At 44.5% G+C, this 19,585-nt stretch overlaps 3 protein-coding genes across 5 annotated transcripts; all 3 read right to left on the bottom strand.

Annotated features, from left to right (window-relative positions):
* Nucleotides 1-648: 648 nt before the first annotated feature.
* taf8 (TAF8 RNA polymerase II, TATA box binding protein (TBP)-associated factor) lies at nt 649-4,910 on the bottom strand. The gene is made up of 8 exons (XM_046395664.1): nt 4,719-4,910; nt 3,995-4,154; nt 2,919-3,017; nt 2,765-2,827; nt 2,497-2,621; nt 2,079-2,226; nt 1,837-1,979; nt 649-1,119 (listed from the first exon to the last, which is right to left on the bottom strand). The coding sequence occupies exons 1-8, from the start codon at nt 4,764-4,766 to the stop codon at nt 979-981; spliced, it is 927 nt and encodes a 308-aa protein (XP_046251620.1). The 5' UTR covers nt 4,767-4,910; the 3' UTR covers nt 649-978.
* A 279-nt stretch (nt 4,911-5,189) lies between these two features.
* g0s2 (G0/G1 switch 2) lies at nt 5,190-6,148 on the bottom strand. Its single transcript, XM_046395665.1, has 2 exons — nt 6,001-6,148; nt 5,190-5,880 (listed from the first exon to the last, which is right to left on the bottom strand). The coding sequence occupies exon 2, from the start codon at nt 5,859-5,861 to the stop codon at nt 5,508-5,510; it is 354 nt and encodes a 117-aa protein (XP_046251621.1). The 5' UTR covers nt 5,862-5,880; nt 6,001-6,148; the 3' UTR covers nt 5,190-5,507.
* A 2,536-nt stretch (nt 6,149-8,684) lies between these two features.
* camk1gb (calcium/calmodulin-dependent protein kinase IGb) lies at nt 8,685-18,353 on the bottom strand. Of its 3 annotated transcripts, none has more exons than XM_046395662.1 (13): nt 18,196-18,353; nt 16,676-16,787; nt 13,642-13,767; nt 13,433-13,507; nt 13,193-13,331; nt 12,714-12,837; nt 12,431-12,506; nt 11,555-11,667; nt 11,379-11,457; nt 10,904-10,991; nt 10,233-10,582; nt 10,039-10,137; nt 8,685-9,448 (listed from the first exon to the last, which is right to left on the bottom strand). In XM_046395662.1, the coding sequence occupies exons 2-12, from the start codon at nt 16,759-16,761 to the stop codon at nt 10,080-10,082; spliced, it is 1,314 nt and encodes a 437-aa protein (XP_046251618.1). In that variant the 5' UTR covers nt 16,762-16,787; nt 18,196-18,353; the 3' UTR covers nt 8,685-9,448; nt 10,039-10,079. The 3 variants fall into 3 exon arrangements, with proteins under 3 accessions (XP_046251618.1, XP_046251616.1, XP_046251617.1); XM_046395660.1 differs by having other exon boundaries at nt 8,685-9,491; XM_046395661.1 differs by lacking the exon at nt 18,196-18,353 and adding an exon at nt 17,678-17,869 and having other exon boundaries at nt 8,685-9,491.
* Between the last annotated feature and the right edge of the window lie 1,232 nt (nt 18,354-19,585).

Genomic DNA, 19,585 nt, shown 5'->3' on the forward strand with positions numbered 1-19,585 from the left:
CCCCCCCCGGAAAGGCACCTTTCAACAGCAGAAAGCTTCAAAGGTATGTTCCTGCACAGCTGAGGGAAAGAAAGAAACCTATGCTATTATAGACACAAGTATTTAGACGGGCTGTTTTTCAGGAACTGAGCCCAGTCCCTGAAAAACAGCACTCACACTCAACACAGTGAGTTTTGTGGTGGATTTCTTTTTTACCTTTTATTTATATCTATCTATCTACATAGATGGATAGATAGATATCCAGGCTGGCTGCATCCTAAGATATGAGTGGTATCAATCTTCTTGAATAACTCCCAGCAAAAAAAAGCAAATTAGGTGGATTAAAGCATTTGACGGACAGGTAAATGTGTTGAAATAGTGGTAACAGTGTCCCTGCCAAAACTGCAGCTGCTTCTCATAGGAATTCTGTTTGGTGAGATAAATTCATCATGTGTCCCGATGATCTTTTCCTCAGCTGGACAGTAAGGGAAAAGGAGCTACTGCAACAGAAGCACACGCTGTCCTACTTACAATTGTTTTATTAACCGAAAAGCTGACGGATGTCAGGACACTGACATACCATGGCAGTTTTATTATATTATTTTCCTGAACTTTTACTGTAAACAAAACAGCAGATGAAAACAGTTATCAAAAGTTGACTGTCTTGTACTTAATAAAAAGAAAATGTTGTTTTTATTCACAAAATGACTTGATACCTGGATGGTTTGTATGTTACATTGTGATGTGTTGCTTACTGACAGTACACACACTGAGTAAACAAAGTGAGTGCTTTCAGAAAAATGATAGTTAACACAAAAACAAGTTGTCTTCAATCGAGGTCAGTCAGTATACAAAAAGCCAACAGCAGTACTGGTCCCAGCGTTGAGGAAAAGTAGCCACTGGTCCCGCTCCTCTGCAAGGAGGGAATCAAAGCCTGGACTGCTGAAAGCACCAACCACTGTGGCAAACGTCAGTCTGTTGGTTCAAGTGGCTCCCCACTCATTTCTTCCTCCTCACTTTGGGTTTCTTGACCGGCCGGAGGTACGGGTTGTCAATCATGTTGTCTTCGCTGGCCTTTGTGGAGGGAACAACGCCGCTGGGAGGAAGTATGGGATTCTCTTTATCAGCTCCTGCATCATCCTGAATGAAAGAAAAAAAAAGGGAGAAAAGATGCAAGTGAGCCATCATAACTCTGCACATCACATCTAAAGGAATATTTTGACATTTTGGGAGTATTAACTAGACTGTCTTGGTGTAGGGGAAAAAAAGGTATGAGAATAAATACTTTCCAAGTATGAAACCAACCCCTTCAATTTCATGTGGGGGATCTACAAGCACCACTTAGAGGATTTGGAGGATTTCATGGCGAATATACAAAAGCTCAAATGTGAACACCAAGAGAAGTGTTGAGTGCCAGGAATTTGGATCCCAGTATTTCCTGGGAAATCTTGCTAAATCCTGCTGCCGGTTCCGGTGAAAATTACAGGAACAGGAACACAGGATTTTACGTATCTTGGGCGTCTGCGTGCATCTGTGCTTTCCTTTACATAAGACAATCACATGTAGTGGAACAAAGGGACCTGATCAAATCTCACTGACCTCATCGTGCCACTGTCCTAGCTAAGCACTAGATTTCCACTCTGAAATGCTGTTATTACAGTAATAAAAAAAAAACTGCATCAGCCTTTCAGCTGCAGTGGTCTCTGCTAATCTGCAAGGGATTTTCGTTCCCTGCCTCTAAAACCAGTAATAACCCCACGCAAGCACTAATATGGTCTGCTCCCTTAAAGTAAAAATAAAGTAATGAGAGACTCTGATCGAAGCAAAACAGACACTAAGCAAGAAGTGAAGACTTACAGTGATGATGTTTCCTGCTGTGTTCTCGTTGTCCGTCTGGTCGTCCTGCTCAGAGGAGTCTGTCTCCTCCAGGGTCTGCAATTCCAGCTCCGAGGGCAGGAGGGCGCTGAGATACGGAATGGAGCTCGGTCGTGCTGCGATCACTGACAGCGCAGTTGCAGGGATTAGAACTCATGCAAAAACAACACTTGAATGTACGTAAAAGAGAGATTTCTGAAACACGGGCCAACTTAATCACTCACACGGGAAGGCGCTGATGTCGTCTTTGAAGAGGCTCTGAGTTTCTCCGGTCTTGGCCATGAAGCGTGTGAGTGCTCGCTCCACGTCTCTCCTCTGACTTGCTGCCTTCTCTCTCACCACTTGGTAGTCTGACACAGGCTCTCTGAACGTCTGAGTGCAGAAAGGAAAACTCACATCACACACCTCAGTTCATGGATTTGATCTGGTACACATAGTGAAGGCCGTCGCTGCCTTATGTCCTGTCTGCAGTGGTGAAACCAAAGGGGATTCCCATAAGATCCAGGGAGAATCAACATTACAGATAATGGATTACATTTTATCTTCATATGCAGAATTACCAAAGTTTACTGGTGATGGTGAAGGAAAAATGTCTTATTTCAGGGTTTATTTATGGCTCTGTAGTGAAAGGTTCTGACTCACAGGTGTTTTGATGTAGGTGTGAGGGTCAGGAAACTCTGGGAAGTGGCTGGGGATGTAGGCTGGATGTGTGCGTTTCTGTCCGGCTGAGAGTGCTTTGGGAGTCACAGGGGGGTTCGTCACCGGAGCTGGAATTCAAACCATCCAGGCAAAAGAAAAGAAAATTACTTCCCAGTCATGTCATGGAGGTAACTTCTCAGTTAAGTGCAGAAACCACTCTTAATCGATTAGATAATTCATAGCAACAGCGGAGAGGGGAGTGTATACTCACGGGCAGTTATAACCATCCTCTGTGACCTCTTGGCATAAACGGGCAGAGCGTCTGCATTGAAACCTGCAGTGACACAAACAGATGAATTCATGTTGTGTGTGTTACTTTGTGTTTGCAGTGTATAATTCACACATTGATGTCCTCCTGTACTTACCCATTTCAATGAGTGTGACCACTGTGTCCGACAGGGTTGGGATGCTTCTGGCTGTGTGTTCACAATAAGCTTTAGCACACCGACCTATTTCAGTTATAACTGAAAAAGGGACAAAAACATTGTGGTATAAAAAAGAGTCTCTGCTACTTAACAACAAACAATTTGCAGATATAAAGGATGGGATTCTATTTCTGTTTGTAGAAATCGTCAACAAATACAACTTGCAGTATTTGTGGAGTACACAGTGCTGATACAAGGTAACAGATACAGCAGCAGGAAAGCTGCTACAAGTTCTGCAGCAACTCAGTACATATGCATCACTCCTACTTTTGTCTGTCTTCTGTGTGAACAGCATGTAACATCACTCCTGATTTTGCAATCCACTCTGCTTTCTCAAGCTTTCTTAAACACGTATGAAACTACTTGACTTCATCAGTGTGTGTGTGGCCCGTCACAAACCAACATGTGTCTAGTCTGGTCCCCCAGCTAGCAGATATTAATGTCAACACTTAAAGTAAAGGTTTAGTGTTGCTTTTACATTAAAATGTAATAAATACATGCAGGAAGTGATGCATCAGCTCTCATGGCAGCAAATGAGTGGAGCACAAAGCTGCGTTTAATGCTGATCACTTCACACATCACACATGGCTGATACCCATTGTGCATAATAAAGATCAGTATCAGGCCAGATCCTGATCCAACAAATAAGCAAAGGGCATCAAACAACAATAACGAAAACGCATGAACTCCACAAGGATCTACACTACATTTAAACAAAGGAACCTGCATCCATGTTTCCACGCAAGTTTTCTGAGACGTTCAACCGAGTGTTTTCATTACCCTCCTGATATGATTGCTAAACATCTGCAACTCAATTGCAAGGCGAAGAGTTTATGGGGATGTTAAGACCCATAATCTGTCTCTAGATTTTCATAGAGAAATACTTTCTTGACATCTCGCACACAAGACGGTGAGTTGTGTGTAACATGTTTCAAATAAGATTCACAATAAAAGAGCATCATGGCCACATCCTGAGTGGATGGAGGATCTACTCATTCTTCAGGATTTATACGTACAGCTCTGCATCATCTCAGTGAGTGTTTCCACCGCTGCCTTCTCTGCACTCTCGAAGCCGCACTCTGTCAGGAGGGCACTGACGACCACCTGCAGGGTGCGCCGTCGGGCCAGGTGGTAGTTCTCTGCGGGGCTGGAGGCTGCTTTACTACCACTCCCACGCTGAAAAACACAACATTGAGTAACAGATGTGACAGGTGAGAAAAATACATCAGAGAGGTCAGAAACGTGTGGAAACTGGTTCATCACAGCGTGAAAGAAACACACGAGACTGAATACGACGCAGACCAAATTAAATGGGAATATAAGACATTAACACAGACATGCACGCCCTTGACAGCCTTAGCACAGGTTAAGGCTATCAAATAAAAAGAAAAATACACATTTACTATAAACTACATGCGACACACATTGTTGCCAGGTAAATGATGTTAACAAAGTTGTACATAAACATGTCCACGATGTCAAAATGTCCAAAATGTAGCTAGCGCATGACGTTATACTGACAGCACTCGTTAGCATTTACAGACAAATGAAAGACACAGACGGTGAGCCAGCCAACCTTACAGTCTGGAAAGACGTACAGCAGATCAAGAGTATTTCTTTCAACTTCTAAATAATCACTGGGGCACATTATCTTCCAAGAGGCTGGCTTGACTGTTAGCTAAACACCGAGCATCCGGCTACATCCCGCTCATGACGCTGAGTTTAAGGAGCTTCTCTTACCGTCCCTGCGTTCAGTGAGCCTCCCGATGCCACCGCAGGATCCGCCATCTGTAATTATTTGTACTCTGTTTGCTGGATTAAATTGATTTAACTCTCTGGTAACAACAACGTTATTTTTCAGACAACTATTTAGCTGCCGCCGTTAGTAAACACGGTGTAGTTTTATGTCGTCATTTCCGTCGCCTGGCCGGATGTAGAATTTAACCCATCCTGTGCATACTGATGCCGTCTAGTGGTGGTAGGTAGAATTACACCTGCTAAATGTGTTTACTGTATTTTTCCTCACCGAATATCATACGGAGGACTCTGATGCTAAGACACAGAATGTGACGAGAGGAACATGTCTGGATGCTTTTTGTGTCATTACTAACACGCAGGAAAATAGTCAATTAAGCATAAATTTGACACACATAAGTCAATATAATGCTGTCTTGCAACAGGTACAAAATGTAAAATTATGACCTGAATCACTTTGCAGCTGAAAATATCTTTATTTGAGTGCAAAACGAATCAAATCACACACATTCCATTTTTTTCCCAACACATTCATCAAGTCGCATCCACAAGTTTCTGCTGCCCAGCAGCCAGACCTCACTGCACCCTGCAGTTTTGAGTACATTTATGTATCTCATTTTTCACCAGTCAACAGGCACAAGTTGTGTTTTAGACAAAATCTGAAACAAAAGAATGAGCACAAAATGACCAGTTCAACATGGTGATTTAATTTACCACCACTTCCACCAACATTGTAAGTGTCACGTCCATTTATATCAAGAGGGGAAAGTTTCTTTAAGAAGCATGTAAGCGGTTGGCTGAGCTTCTCTGCCCAGCAGTCACCAGATGTTTAGCCTTGACTTCAATCACTACTGACTCCAGCACATCCACAACCTCAGGGCGGATCAAGGTAGTGTGTGACTTCAGCACCTGCTTCTTCTCCTTCTTCCTCTCTATGATCAGCTCTGCTGGTGTATCCTCAACAGTCTCGTCCTCCACAAATGGCAGGAGAATTGTTTCCACCAGTCCGCCAATTACTCCGAGCATCGCCAGAGTGGAGCCGAGCATGTAGATCTTCAGGATGCCTCGGCTGGGCCTCTGGTTCAGCATCTCCTTAGCAAATGGGATGATTTCGCCAATGGTTTCCATATTGTGTTGTTTGGTTTTTCTGTTCAAGGAAAAGGAGAAACCGTACACACATGTTTTGTTAGAGACACGAACTCAAACACAAAACCCTGAAATCAATCTTTGTATTCCTCACATAACATGCTGATGGGCAAATACTCACTTTGAAGCACACCCCAGACTTTTTTGTCAGGATTCGGCCCGGTCAGACATTCGCAGGCAGAGAGATGAGGGCACATGCTGAAATTTAAACACTAGTGGAGCCAACCAGGGCAACTCCCACAGCGGTGACATCATGCATATTCATAAGGCGACTGCAGCTGCATTGGAGATCAGGGCTTTGGGTAAAAGGGCATGGGTTTTCAGGGCAAGCAGTGAAGCAAATATTCCCTGTAGGTGAAACTGTGCATGTGACATCACATGGGGTCTGTGATCATGAGTGCAGAATGTGGATGCATCATGTAAACATTCGAATACTACGCATGTTATGAACACTGACCAACATGAGTGGTTGGTTCTTGTTGCGTGGCTTGTTGCCATCAACATTGATCCTCATCAGGAGAGCTTGAACAGAGTCCAATCATAGCATCTGAAACCAAAGCCAGCCCCACTTATTGGCTGGAAAGCACCGTTGGACAGCTGTACCGTTACATGTAGCCTTATTGAACAAATGGCCCTTATCAAACCCTGGAGAGATAAGGTTCAAGAGAAGAAGAGGTTCCACCCAGTCATGCAGGCCTGAGCTGCTCTGGCTCACATTTACTGTCTGATCACGGAGCTCACGGCGAGGCAGTAGAACACTGCGGGGGTTAATGTGTGTGTGTGTGTGTTTGAAACCTTGTGCCCTTTGACCTCGTCCCCTCACTGTGGGAGACGAGGGAGTGAAGTCAGGCAAGTCAGTTGTGAAATGTGTCTGATCTTTGTCACAGAGAGACGTGTGCCATCAGCTCGGCGAAGATGACAACCAACCAACATCACGAGACGTTTTCATGCTGCTTCAACAGCCGCACACCAGATGATAAACGCTGAGCGCCCAACAGCAGCCCATGATACTGTTGTGGTCAGCTGGGCTGTTGTTGTTTTGCTTTACAACTTTGGTCCAGATGACAATATCTTCATAAGGACTGTTGGACCGACGTTTTGTACAGACACTCATGTTTACCAGACAACACATCCTGATCATCAGGAGCCATCATGTGGCCAAATTCTTTGTCCAATCCCAGAACGTACTTTTGTGTTTAGTTCACCAGCAAAGTGAACACAGTAAACGTTATTTTACCCGCAAACATCAACGTGAATACGTGATTTGCTGCACTGTGACGGGAGGCGACCTGCGTCAAGACGCGTTACCGCCGTGACAAAGTGAGACCGGAAGAGAAGGAGATGAAAAACACACAATAAGAAACAACTGGGAACATCACACACACGTGCGTGTGTGTTTTCATCTAAACGTCCGTCACTTCAGCAACGTATTCTATTGCAAAATACACAGAATTGCAAAATAGGAAAAGAAGATTTCACTCAGTTTCCACAAAAAAGAGAAAAACTAAAAAAACTCTCACACACATCGTGCAGTTTCTGTTTACTGATCTTGAACTTTCGCTCAGCGGTGGTGAAATGTGGTGGAAACCTTTCTCCCGAGTTTCCACAAACCTGGCTGGTAACATCACCATCATTACGCTGTCAATAATGTTCCTGTTTGAGCAGCTCGGTTTGGATGCCCTGCTGGGAAAACGTTGGACTGTTTGGAGACCTTTGCCCCAAATGTCCGCCTTCCTCAGCCTGAATGGACAGCCTGTGTGCGCACTGGACTTCACCATGCTGCGGCTGTGGAGGGCTGAGCTGGGCGCGTGTGTGTGTGTGTGTGTGTGTGTAAACTCTTTCAGCGGGAACTCGGGGGAGAACAGGGTGAGTATGCACTGGGTTTGTAAAGAAAAACAATTAAAAGGAATCAAACCCACGCGATGGAAATTTAAGGCCACGACGACGAGAACGCAGGACAGGAAGAACAGAGTATGACACCGAAACACACGCTTCATAACGTCGGTGGAGATTTCCGGCCTCTGATCCACGTCCGTGTGTTCTGATTAAAGCTTCCAGTTCGGTCACATGGGCTTGTTTTGCATCTGCTCGGCGTGAAAACTGCTTCCGGTAATCCTGATGTGTCATCTAATCCGCCTCAGGAGTGCAGCCTGCTGATTGGTTTACTGGGTGCGTTTAATCAGGGACGCCCGCTCAGGTCACAGGATCAGGTTGAAAAGATGGAAACTGTGAGTACATTACAGCTAGCAGATTGATTGATAATAATTTTCACTTGGCTCCACATATAAACATTAACATGACATTGTTTATTAAATGTTTGTGTCCTTTCTGTGGTTTCATGCATTTTGTTTTTAAGCTTCTTCCTGATTCTGCTGTGGGAGGTTTTTCCTCACTGAGCCAAAGTGTACTCATGCTGTGTATTTGTACTGTATGTTGTATTTTACGGCTGTGGGCAACAGAGAGAAAGATTACTGCCAAGGAGAATCTCCAAAAGGCTGTAATGAAGAAAAACTAAGATCAAAATATTAATCAGCCTTTAACAGATTTTATCATTCTGTCCGCGTATCGCCTGGTCATCTTCTATTTATGTTTCAGAGTACTTGCATAAGTAATTGTACTTGTACTGTACAGACATTTAGCCTCATTCTCAGTACACTCTGAGGTCTGGCTCCAATTAATGTTTAATTTAAATAGTACTTCTAATAGCTTAACAAAATTTTGCTTCTCATTTGCTATTAATTACTTCAGTCTGTGGCTCAAGCTTATCTGATTCAGGGTTTGGTGTGAAAGAGACAACAAGACAAACACGAGGCTGCACAGGCTTTATTTACACAGGAACTTTGTCATTTTACACAGAGCAGATGGCTAAATGTTAAAAGTCACAAACAGCTGGAACGAACCACTCAGAGGAAGCGGAGAAACATCTTTTTACTGTGTTTACACATGATGCTTGGCAAATAATAAATATACTGTGTGTACTCTGTTAGTGATGTGTCACTTTGAACATGTATTATGCTTTTTGTTTGTTTATTATTGTCTGTATTGTTACTTTTTCTTTTTTAAAAAAAAATACTCGAAATGTAATAAAATAGAACAATAAACCATGAACACATAAAATAATAAAAATAAGAGACAACTTCAGCAGAATAAATGATACATATATAATTTATATATTTGCAGAATGGCTTATTTAAAGCAGTAAGCGTGCACTTTTTTCGTATATTCTACTGCATTACAGCATAATGACACTAAACGACCCGGACACTAAAGTGCTCTGACGCATCAAATTCCCCCTAATAAAAATCCAGGGGTCATAATATCCTCACGAGCTCAGAGGTCAGGGACTGTGTCAGGCCGACTCCGAGTCCCCTGAATACTGTCTGAACTGCTACCTACACCCTGTGCATCTGAGTTAAAGTGAGTCTCGTGCATTTCAGCGTGTGTTTGTGTGCTTCTGTGTGGTTCTCAGGAAGCGTCATAGGCACTCTTTCCAAATTAAAATGTCCCACTGACTGTGCGGACCGTTTGGGTCCGTCAGAGGATCGACCTCTTCTCAGCTCCAGGTGGACCTGCAGACACAAAACAGACCGCATGCTGTTCAGCAACACTGACCTGCAGAGGGCAGAAAAACACCCAGCGTGAGACAGACAGACACACACGTGCACAACCAAAACATGCACAGAACAATCTATATGGTTTGCTCATGTGTCTCTATGCCACAGCTGGGTTGTTACTGCTAACGTAACAACAGCTCTGCCACGTCTGCCTTCACAAAGTTAATGTTCAGTTCTACTCGACATAACACATACATTAATAATTCCACACAAAACATAAAATGTGTAAGTCAAACGAAGGCAGAGCACATGGGAAAGCTCTTCTGTTAGACTGCAGTACATCTGCAGTACACGTGTACCTAATAAAGTGGCCAGCTGTGTCAAAAACATTCATTCAATCTTATACATTTTTATAAATGCTAAACAGGGGGGCTTAAAGTGTTGCCATTTATGTCAGCATATCAAATCTTCAAATGTGATACATAACATAATCCAGATACCAGATACTTATGTGGCACTGAAGGTACTTTGGTACACTTGCTTAATAAAGGTCAAACACAAGTATTACTTGTGCTTCTGTGCAGTTGATTATTACTTGAACCTACCAAGTAAAACAGATTTACTCCATGTGGATTTCATGCAGCCTTCACATGACCGAGCAAACTCCAGTCTGCACAGGTTTGCTCTTGTGGTTTTTACTGTACCTGCAAACCAAAGAGAGACGTCAGTCACCAAACATCAGTCCTGCTCTGATATCAGAAATTCAAAATTCACCACATCAGATAAAGTTTGCACAAACCCGTTCAGGTTGGCGGGCTCTGAGTGGTAGATGTGCTTGCCCTGCTCAGCTATGGTGGGCGCGTGATGCGTGCCGCACTGACTCTGCGTGGCCTTCAGCGAGTGGTAGCTGCTCTTCGGCTCGACGGGGCTCGAGGGCAGGGACATGTGGTTGGTGCCGTGTGCATTCCCGCTGATCTCCGCCGACTTGAGGTCAAGTTTGTCTGGATCGAGACGCTTGCGGGTTTTTGTCGGGGAGGACACGTCGATCACCTTGATGTCTGGGATGCTGGCCCTCCTCAGGACCAGTTCTGAGTGGGCCAGCTGCAGCTTCTTCATGTGGTTGATGGCCACAGCAGCGTTGAAGGCTTGCTGTGAAGTGAACATCCAGAGGAGGTTCAAAAAGAGCTCTACAAACATCACACAGCTTCACGTTGACAGCTAATCCACGGCTGAGACTGAGAGACAGCAGATTTAGGTTTATGAGTCATTTTAATGTTTTGAACAATCAAGTGCACTTTGTCTCCTTTGGCACTAGAAGATCGGCCATCAGTGGCCTTGATTACAGAACAGCATCTTATTAAACTGTCCTTAATCAGGAAGGATTTAGGTGGTCATCTGATTAATCTACTATAAACTGCAGGTCCTTAATGGGATTAACACATCAAAGCCAGGAAATCAGTGAGGACTGACCTTCCACTTGGTCTTGGCAAAGTTCTTCTGGATCTGAACGCTGACGGAATAGTAGATGTCCTGGCTCCGGGCCGTCTTTCCAATAATCCTGAAAAACAGGTTAAGTTAATCCTGAACTCGTCTGTGTGACCCGACACTGTGGGGACACACTCCTACCTAATGTGCGTCACACCTGTTTTCATGAATGTCAGTATGAGTTTGTAGTGTAGAAGAATTATAATAAATCACAGCCCCTCGATTGAGAAGGTTCCTCATTCTGTTTGTGACTACAGCAACCCCGATTCGTGATTAAACCTTTCAGATTCATGTGGCCTTCAAGATGTTAAAATCATCTACATTTGAATTGTTATGTGTTATTTTAACCACAGTACATCAGCCAAAAGCCAAATTAATCAAGACTGATCTAACTCTTAAGGGTTTAATGTAATGGATCATAGTTAATATCTGGGTTACAAAGCTGATGACTGACACTCACCAGGGATGTCTGAGCGCAAGGTCAGTGGTGTAGCGCATGCTGGGGTTCTTCTGCATCATGTTACGGATGAAATCTTTAGCTGGAGATGAGAGCACGACACACATGTTAGGGCTGGGCCTGATCGCTGGGGGGGTGAAGCAGCTGCAGCAAGCTGTAAAACATGTCTGTGTAGTTACCAGATTCAGAAATGTCATCCCAGAAGGGCGAGTCAAACTCATACTGCGCCTTCATGATCTTGGAGAACAGCCTCGTCTCGCTTTCTTCATAGAAAGGAGGATATCCACAGAGCCTGCAACACGAGCATTTATCATTGTTAGAAAAAGGAACGAAGGAAATACTCATGTACTCATGTGTGCAGGTTAACAGTATGTGTAATATATAGACAAAAGTATTGGGAATCACCTCTGTATTATTGAATTCAGGTATGTTATGGAGCTGTTCCTCAGGGTTTGAGCTCGGTCCCTGACTTCCAGTGAAGGGAAATCTTAATGCTTCAGCATACCAAGACATTTTGGACAATGCTATGCTTCCAACTTTGTGGCAACAGTTTGTTGAAGGCCCTTTTCTATTCCAGCATGACTGTGCCCCAGTGCACAAAGCAAAGCTCCATAAAGACATGGTTGGATGAGTTTGGTGTGGAAGAACTTGACTGGCCCACACAGAGCCCTGACCTCAACCCCATCCAACACCTTTGGGATGAACTGGAACGGAGATTGTGAGCCAGGCCTTTTGGTCCAACATCAGTGTGTGACCTCACAAATGCTCTACTGCATGAATGGGCACAAATTCCCACAGAAACACTCCAACATGTTGTGGAAAGCCTTCACAGAAGAGTGGAAGTGTAATGGTCATATGTCCCAATACTTTTGTCTACATAGTGTATGTACAGTAGATGCTCACTAGGTGGTGCTAGGGCTCAACTGAAGCATCATTATGCTGTATTTAGGTGACTGTGTCATGCTAACTGCTAATCCGAAAATCTTGCCCCTTGACAAAGGAAAACCAGGAGCTAATCTCTGGTGTGCACACATCCACCTTGGCTTTATACTCACAGGATGTAGGTGATAACGCCGATAGACCAGCAGTCCACTGCCTTGCTGTAGGGCTTCTGTGCCAAAACCTCAGGAGCTGCAAATGAGAAAAAACGTCAACCCTGTGCCAGTTATGACTCTAATTGTGTTTGTATTCAGAAAAGCACACAGGTATAAATATAACATATTGTCTGTACTGTCTTAGCTTTCCACGTCTGGGCGTATTGGAACTCTGTGACCCATTAGGGGCCCTCTACTCAGTGAGTGTCCATAAATCATTCATTAGACAGAAGTGTTTCCTTACCTACATATCCTGGCGTGCCACAAGCGGTCGACATGATGTCGTTGTCTACCATCTTAGAGAGGCCAAAATCACTGATCATGATCTTGGCGTCCTCGTCCTGGCTGTAGTACAGGATGTTCTCTGGCTGCACGGGAACAAAGACGCAAGAGCTGTTCACACACTGACGTCCAGAGTTTAGAGTAAAGGTCTTCACTTTCACCACACTTTCTACAAGTTATACCAAAGTATAAAGAGCAAGATTTCAGCTTAAAGGAACAGTTCAGTTTTTTTGGGGGGGGAAACAGGCTTATGCACTTATTTGCCAAGAGTCAGATGAAGTGAATGATTTCACATTCATGTGTGTGAGGAACATTTGAGCACCCAGCAGACATATTGTATTTTGTCATATGTAGAGAATTAAAATATAATTCCAGTTTTAGAGTTTTAATAACCTCTGGACACTGGACAGGAGCCCGTATGAGTGCATGACTGACTCGTACCTTGAGGTCTCGATGCACGATGCCGTTTTGGTGCAGGTAACCGACAGCCTGCAGCACCTGCTGGATCACACGGCTGGCGTCCTTCTCTGAGTACACACCCCGATCCAGGATCCGGTCAAAGAGCTCGCCACCTGAGACGCTGAGGGGAGGATACCACTGCTGTCAAAATCCCTTTTCTTTTTTAATTTAAATTAGCCAACCGGCTCGTTCAAATAACAACATGAAGACTGAAACACTCACAGCTGCATGACGAGATAGTAATGGGACCGACTTTCATAGAAATCCTCCATCCCCACGACATTCTCATGTTTGATCCTGTTAAAAACAACAAGGTGCTTTCATTATGATGAATCCCACAAGAGATTTTCAACATGAGCAGCCGCCAGAGGAGGAAGCTGATCGGGTGATTCCCGCCCACACACGAAAACGAAAGTCGAGTAGAAATTCACCTTCTCAATACGGTGATCTCATTCTCCAGGTTCAGGTCTCTTTTCTGTTTCTTCTTCACGCACTTCATGGCAAACAGCTTTCCGGTCTTCTTCTCCTTCACCATGTACACCTCTGAGAAAGCCCCCCTGGTAATTAGCACACAAACACATGACACAGAGTTATTAATCATGGACTCACTAATTACACCAAGACCCCTCCACCCCTGAGAGGAAATGAGTCCTCTGCCTCGTTAGAACATCGCAGATGCTAATAAAACATGGAGACCTTGACAGCACAGAGTTTGAGTCTCCTGTTGGGTCTGCTCTCTGTTTTTCTCAGTCGTTCTGGGATGGTTTTTGCTTGTCTCCTTCCATTTCTCAAGTTTTGTTCATGCATCAAATGTGAACAAATATTAGAATTTATTGGCAGTCTTCAGCGTGTGGTATTGTGAGTCGTATGTGTTTGTATGGGCAAATGTTAGACAGTTAGTTTGACACTTTAGGAGATGCTCTTATTCTCCTTCTCAGTTGTTTTTTGATGTTTTAAAACAAGTGCCCATCTGCTTCAGCTGTTTTGCTGTTAAGCACCAGAGATGCTTTGTGGAATAAGAAACTTCATCTCACTTTCATGGGGCTGAGAGCATAATGACCGAATTTTCATTTTTGGGTAAACTGTTCCTTTAAATTTCAAAATGTCTCCTGTTGTGTAACCATGTCTGGATTTATTTGAGTTTCGTCATGTTGTTTCTCTTTCCCCGCGATGGAAACCTGCCTGGGTTTCTTGGAGAACACAATGGACTAAAATAAAAACACACGGCAGAAATAGCAATATCAAGGGGTTCAATTAAGATCTGCTGAAGATCACTGCGGCTTAACTGTTCCCATGTCAGAGGCTAATTATTCAGCTCTGTGCTGCTCTGTGTCCATGCTATCTCCAGTTGTCTGGGAATAGCTGTTCTACCTGGCGGATTAGGCCCTTTATCCCTGACGCAATGGAAAGGCGGCGGGGCTGAAGGCTCGAGGTGCAAAGGCTGGACACTGAGCATGTGCAGCAGGGATCCTTTGGGAACAACAAGTTCATACACAGAGTACAGGACAGGTCACAGACTGGTGTCAAGGGCTGTGGGCAGACATGGGATACCACAACCCTGCCCTCTGTCTGCAAGGTGATGACCCTGAAGGAACGCACTCTAATGAACACACACACACACACACACGCCTGCTGGAGTGCTTTTCTAACAGCACAAAGCAGAACTGTTTTCATTTTAAATAAGTCTATTGTGTCACATTCAGAAGGTAACACACTCATACACACTGCCTAAAGCCGGCTCAGGGCGCGGGGGGCACAGCATCACGCAGCACTTCACATCCCATGGCTGAGCTGAGGTCTCCGTGGTTACCAGAGCTCATTTTCTTTGAGTTTTGGCTCTCGAGAGACTTCATCAATCAGGCCCAGAACATAAGCGTCGGACAGCATCCCCTTTTTCTTTTTCAGGCCAATCAGAAATCTCTGATGCACTAACTTCAAATTTGCAGGCTTGTAATTCAAAAATGTTGATTAGAATGAATTTGCTGTGCTCAGGGATTTACCGCTGAAGAGACCGCGTCCTGATTGCCAGGAAACCATTTCAGCGTTGTTAGCATGATCTGTGATGAAGCCCAGTGGGAAAGGCTGTGACTGGTGTCCTATGTAAGCTCCTGTCCCTTCTGGATTCTCCTTCCTTTTGACGTAAGGGAAACAGGAGGACAAAAGAAAAAAAAACTAATACGGTCTACCTGGGAAGGGACAAAACAGCTCGGAGGGTTCGCTTTGTTGACACCTTCAAGAGAAGTAAAAGAACGATCAGCTGTTCAGACGTTCTTGAATTTGATTGTCAGTACTTCAGATGAGGTGTGACAAGTACTTCAGCCACGTTTCCATAAAGTTCACAGGACTTGTTTCACAAAGTGTTTGGGCAAATGAAAGCAATCGACGTAAAGCAATCGGACTCCACGTTAGATCAAGTCCTGTACTGAGCAGGGCCTCCTCTTCAGCCTAATCACCGCCGATGTGTTCATCTAAAACCTCTCAGCAGCCTCTTGAGCCGTCAGATCCTCTTTGTTTTCCAGCAACAGTCTGACGTCTCAATGGCAGCGTTCAAGCGTTTATTGGACTGCTGCCCTCCAGCCTGATAATTAATGCTGACCTCACAGAAATCAGACCAGCACAAGAATCCGCTGACTGAGTGTGTGTGCGCACAAAACATCACACACATGGCTGTTATTTAAAATTACTGCAGGTGAACACGATGAAGATTAAAAATAAACAGAAATGCAGACCAGCTGGTAGTTCATCAGTTTCTCTGCTTTCATGGCTTCAAATAATGACTCCTGTAAATATTTAGGATTAATTATTTCACTTTATTTTATTTGTTTAATTTATTGGAAATGTTGGAAAACCATTAATAATCAACCAGTCAATTGACTGTGGCAGCTGTAAACGCTTTCTGCTCAGACGTCCGGAGAACCACAATTCAGTGAGACTTTAGAGAAAGTAATTTAATAAAAATATTGTTAGCTATGTGCTGTTTTTGTGAATGGACTTCAGACAGACACCATGAGGACAATCAGACTACAGCAGCCAGCGCTGTCGAAGACCTCACTAAAGTCCTCATGTCCATCCAGCAATCTGTCCTCCTGCTCAGGCTGCCTGTTGAGGGTCTGTACAGTCAGGCCAGACAAAAGTTTGACTGTAGGTGTCCTCTGTACCACTAAAATAAAACATCCAGCAACTCAAAATATTCCCAGGCGTGCTCAGAAATTATACGATAAACTGGAAATGAAAACTTGTCAATAAAGAAAACGATTTTCTTAAATAAAAATCAACTGAATGTCCTGAAGTTTTCCCTGTTAAAGTTTTTTCTGTCCAAACCTCAGGTCTAAGGACAGACTGTGTTTTCTGCTGCACAGTTTGTAAAGCTCTTTGATGAAACACAAAAATCGGGGTTTGTGATAACACATAAATAAAAGTGAGCTGACTCAGGACTTTGTGTGTTAGTTAATAAAACGTACTTACGTTCCCAACTCCTCCATGAACTCGAAAACCTCCTGGATGTTCTCGGTGCTCTTCTTCCACACGAAGTCGGCCTCCTGGCGACCCATGTCTGCAGACGCTTCAGCAGGAGGTTCTTTCACAATAAAGGAGAAAGAAAAGACTTGAGAATGGACGACAACACCAAAGTTCCTCAGTGTCCCGCAGTGATCCCGTCTCAACGTCCAGGCTCCCTCATCATCAAAACCATAGAGACAAAGTCCTTTGGGATTACTGAGGAGTCGTGAGACGGCAGGTCTGAAGGTTGACGTGTCTGCTGCGCTGCTCAGACTGTCTGCAGGAGGACGAGCAGGTGAGACAGACATGAGTCTTTGTCTGGCACACAAAAGGTTAGCGCACTAATCCCTGCTGTAACTAGCACACAGGAGGGTGTCAAACAGGACCAGGACGGGCCAGATGGCACCGCAGGCTGTGGAAAAAGACTCATCAATATTGTCAATATGGTTTTTTTATGTGGCAATCAGAAGAGAAATACAATCAATCTTTTGCCTCGATTTCTTTTTTCTGGATTTGACAGAAAACGTACACTTCATGGAATTGTCACTAAAGTAGCTCCACTGTGATCATCGTCCAGCGAAGATGTTTAGATTTTTGGTTTTGTTAAGGAAAAAATCCTTGTCTTTGGGCAATTAATAAAACATCTACAGGGATTAGAAAGTCTCGAATAATGACGTAATCCAATAAAACTGAAGGCACTGAGAAGGATTAGGAACACTTTAAATGAGCAGGTCACCCACATTGGTTTCCTGCCCTCTTTGCTCTTACATAAGGGATTTGGGTAACACTCGATCTGCAGACCTGACCTTGTCTCAGGTATCAAACCTCAGACAAATAACTTTAAAAACAGAATACCCGTCACAAAATGCACCAAACAGTGAGCATACTGCCTGGGGGGTTGAATCAACCCCCGTTTTCATGTCCACATTCAGTCACACGCTGCAGCGCAGCACATTGGAGACATCACACCTGTGCGTTAACGCATCCAAACGGCGCGCGTCCTGAGGTTCACCCCGGCTTCTCCTGCAGCCATCACTTCTCTCACAGCCGCGCTGTGTTGTCGTTAAGCAGCAGTGACTCAGGCAAGGAAACCGACAAACCCGCCGAGAGCTGCTTCTCAGTCGAGCCACGCGTTTTCGTTACCGCAAAGACGCCAACGCTGACAGAAGGCAAAGAGCCCGGATGATCTGACGGGACCTGACGGACACGCAGAACCTCCTGCTGCGGCACCCGCGGAAAGACCTCTGACTCTGCGGCAAAGAGGCTCATCACGCGTGCAGACCGAACCTGGGCCACGGAGACCCCACGCATGGACTCAGCAGCTCGTGAAATGTTTTGTCACAGAAGCATTTAAAAGCAGCCACATTCCGACCGGGATACACAGGCAAACAAACAAACAAGCAAGCAAACAAACAAACAACAGCACCCACACATTAAACAGCTGTGGTTTTGAGTCGGTCATGTCCCGGAGACGGACTGAGACTTACCGAGAGACTCTGCGCTCTAGGAGCTCTGCGGTGACTCTCCTGTCGACGGCTCGCCGGGGTCTGGACAGGTTACCGTGTCTGGGACCTTCCGTCCACGCAGAGAGGCGAGGGGAGGGGCCGGCAGCGTCACAGGTGCTCATTGATGGAGTCTGAGCCTGACTCCGACTGCTGCTGCTGCTGCTGCGCCATGCATCTCCACTGGGCCGCTGCGTCGCTTTCTAATGAAGGATGCGAAAGGTGTTCAGTCACCTGAACCCTGTGCGTGTTTTACTGTGTTCTGATGTGAAAACAGATTTATGTAAAGCGATGGAGATAAAAATACTCCTGTTCAGTATGCGGCAGAAACGAGCCTTTAACCGAATACGAAACCCTCTAAGTTAATCCAAACCAGGAGTATAAACATCACCTAGAGATATTTTTCATTTTCCCTTAACCCTGTTAAAACCATGGGGATCAAAGGTGACACCGCGGCGCATGCGTATTTCAAATCAGTGATTTATCAAGAGAGCCATTTGTTAAAGCTTTTAAACCCGTTGCAGTAAATGCCAAAGCGTTGCAGATTGTCTTCACACTTGAACCGTAAGTCCCGGGCCACAGGCTGTGATGGTCGCAGCGTTGTGCTCCAGGTGAGGTAACCTTTAACAGGCTTACATATTAATCTGCACCTGCCACACAAGACTCGTCAGCTCGTGCCAGCCGTAACAGAAATATGCCTGAGTTTTAGGCCTGTGCTGTGGACACAGGAAGACAACAGGAAGAGCTGGACCGGCTCATCGCGTTGCCATGGATACCTTTAAGTCTTCTCCAAGCAGAAGTGATCAGCAGCTCCTGTAATGAGAGGTCAAGTGTGAGAGCAGCTGGAGGAAACTGCTTCACAATCTGTGCTTTCCATCCAAAATATTCCAAAGAAATAGTTAAAAAATAAAGACAGTGCTGAGTACCATGACACATTTTGTAAATTAATCTTTTTTCATTTATCTGTCGGCTAATAATGTTGAAAATAAAAAACAAAACGAGCTCCTAAAATTTGATGCAAGTTATATGAAAAAAAAACCTCGTTAGTCAGTAAATGAGACTTTAACGCCTTATTTTCTTACACCGGACACATTTTACCTCCTGTTTTAAATGATCAGCCTGGAGTTAGTAATAAGAACCTTCTAAGACTGACTTCAGGTCAGTCCTTCACCTGTTCTGTGACTCGCACTTCAACTGAAATCCAACGTTTTGAGGGCAGGACTCTTGCTGTGTGACTGAACCTTTAACTGGAGGACCTGAGTCCTGTGTCTGGTCCACAGACTGACTGAGGACTCGTTACATCACCAGCAGGCTTACGAGAGGAACAACAGGATCCCGCTGAACTTTTAAGCCCTGCCAGTGGGATTATCAGGCT

Source organism: Scatophagus argus, chromosome 8 (assembly GCF_020382885.2).
Source record: "Scatophagus argus isolate fScaArg1 chromosome 8, fScaArg1.pri, whole genome shotgun sequence".
Lineage (NCBI taxonomy): Eukaryota > Metazoa > Chordata > Actinopteri > Scatophagidae > Scatophagus > Scatophagus argus.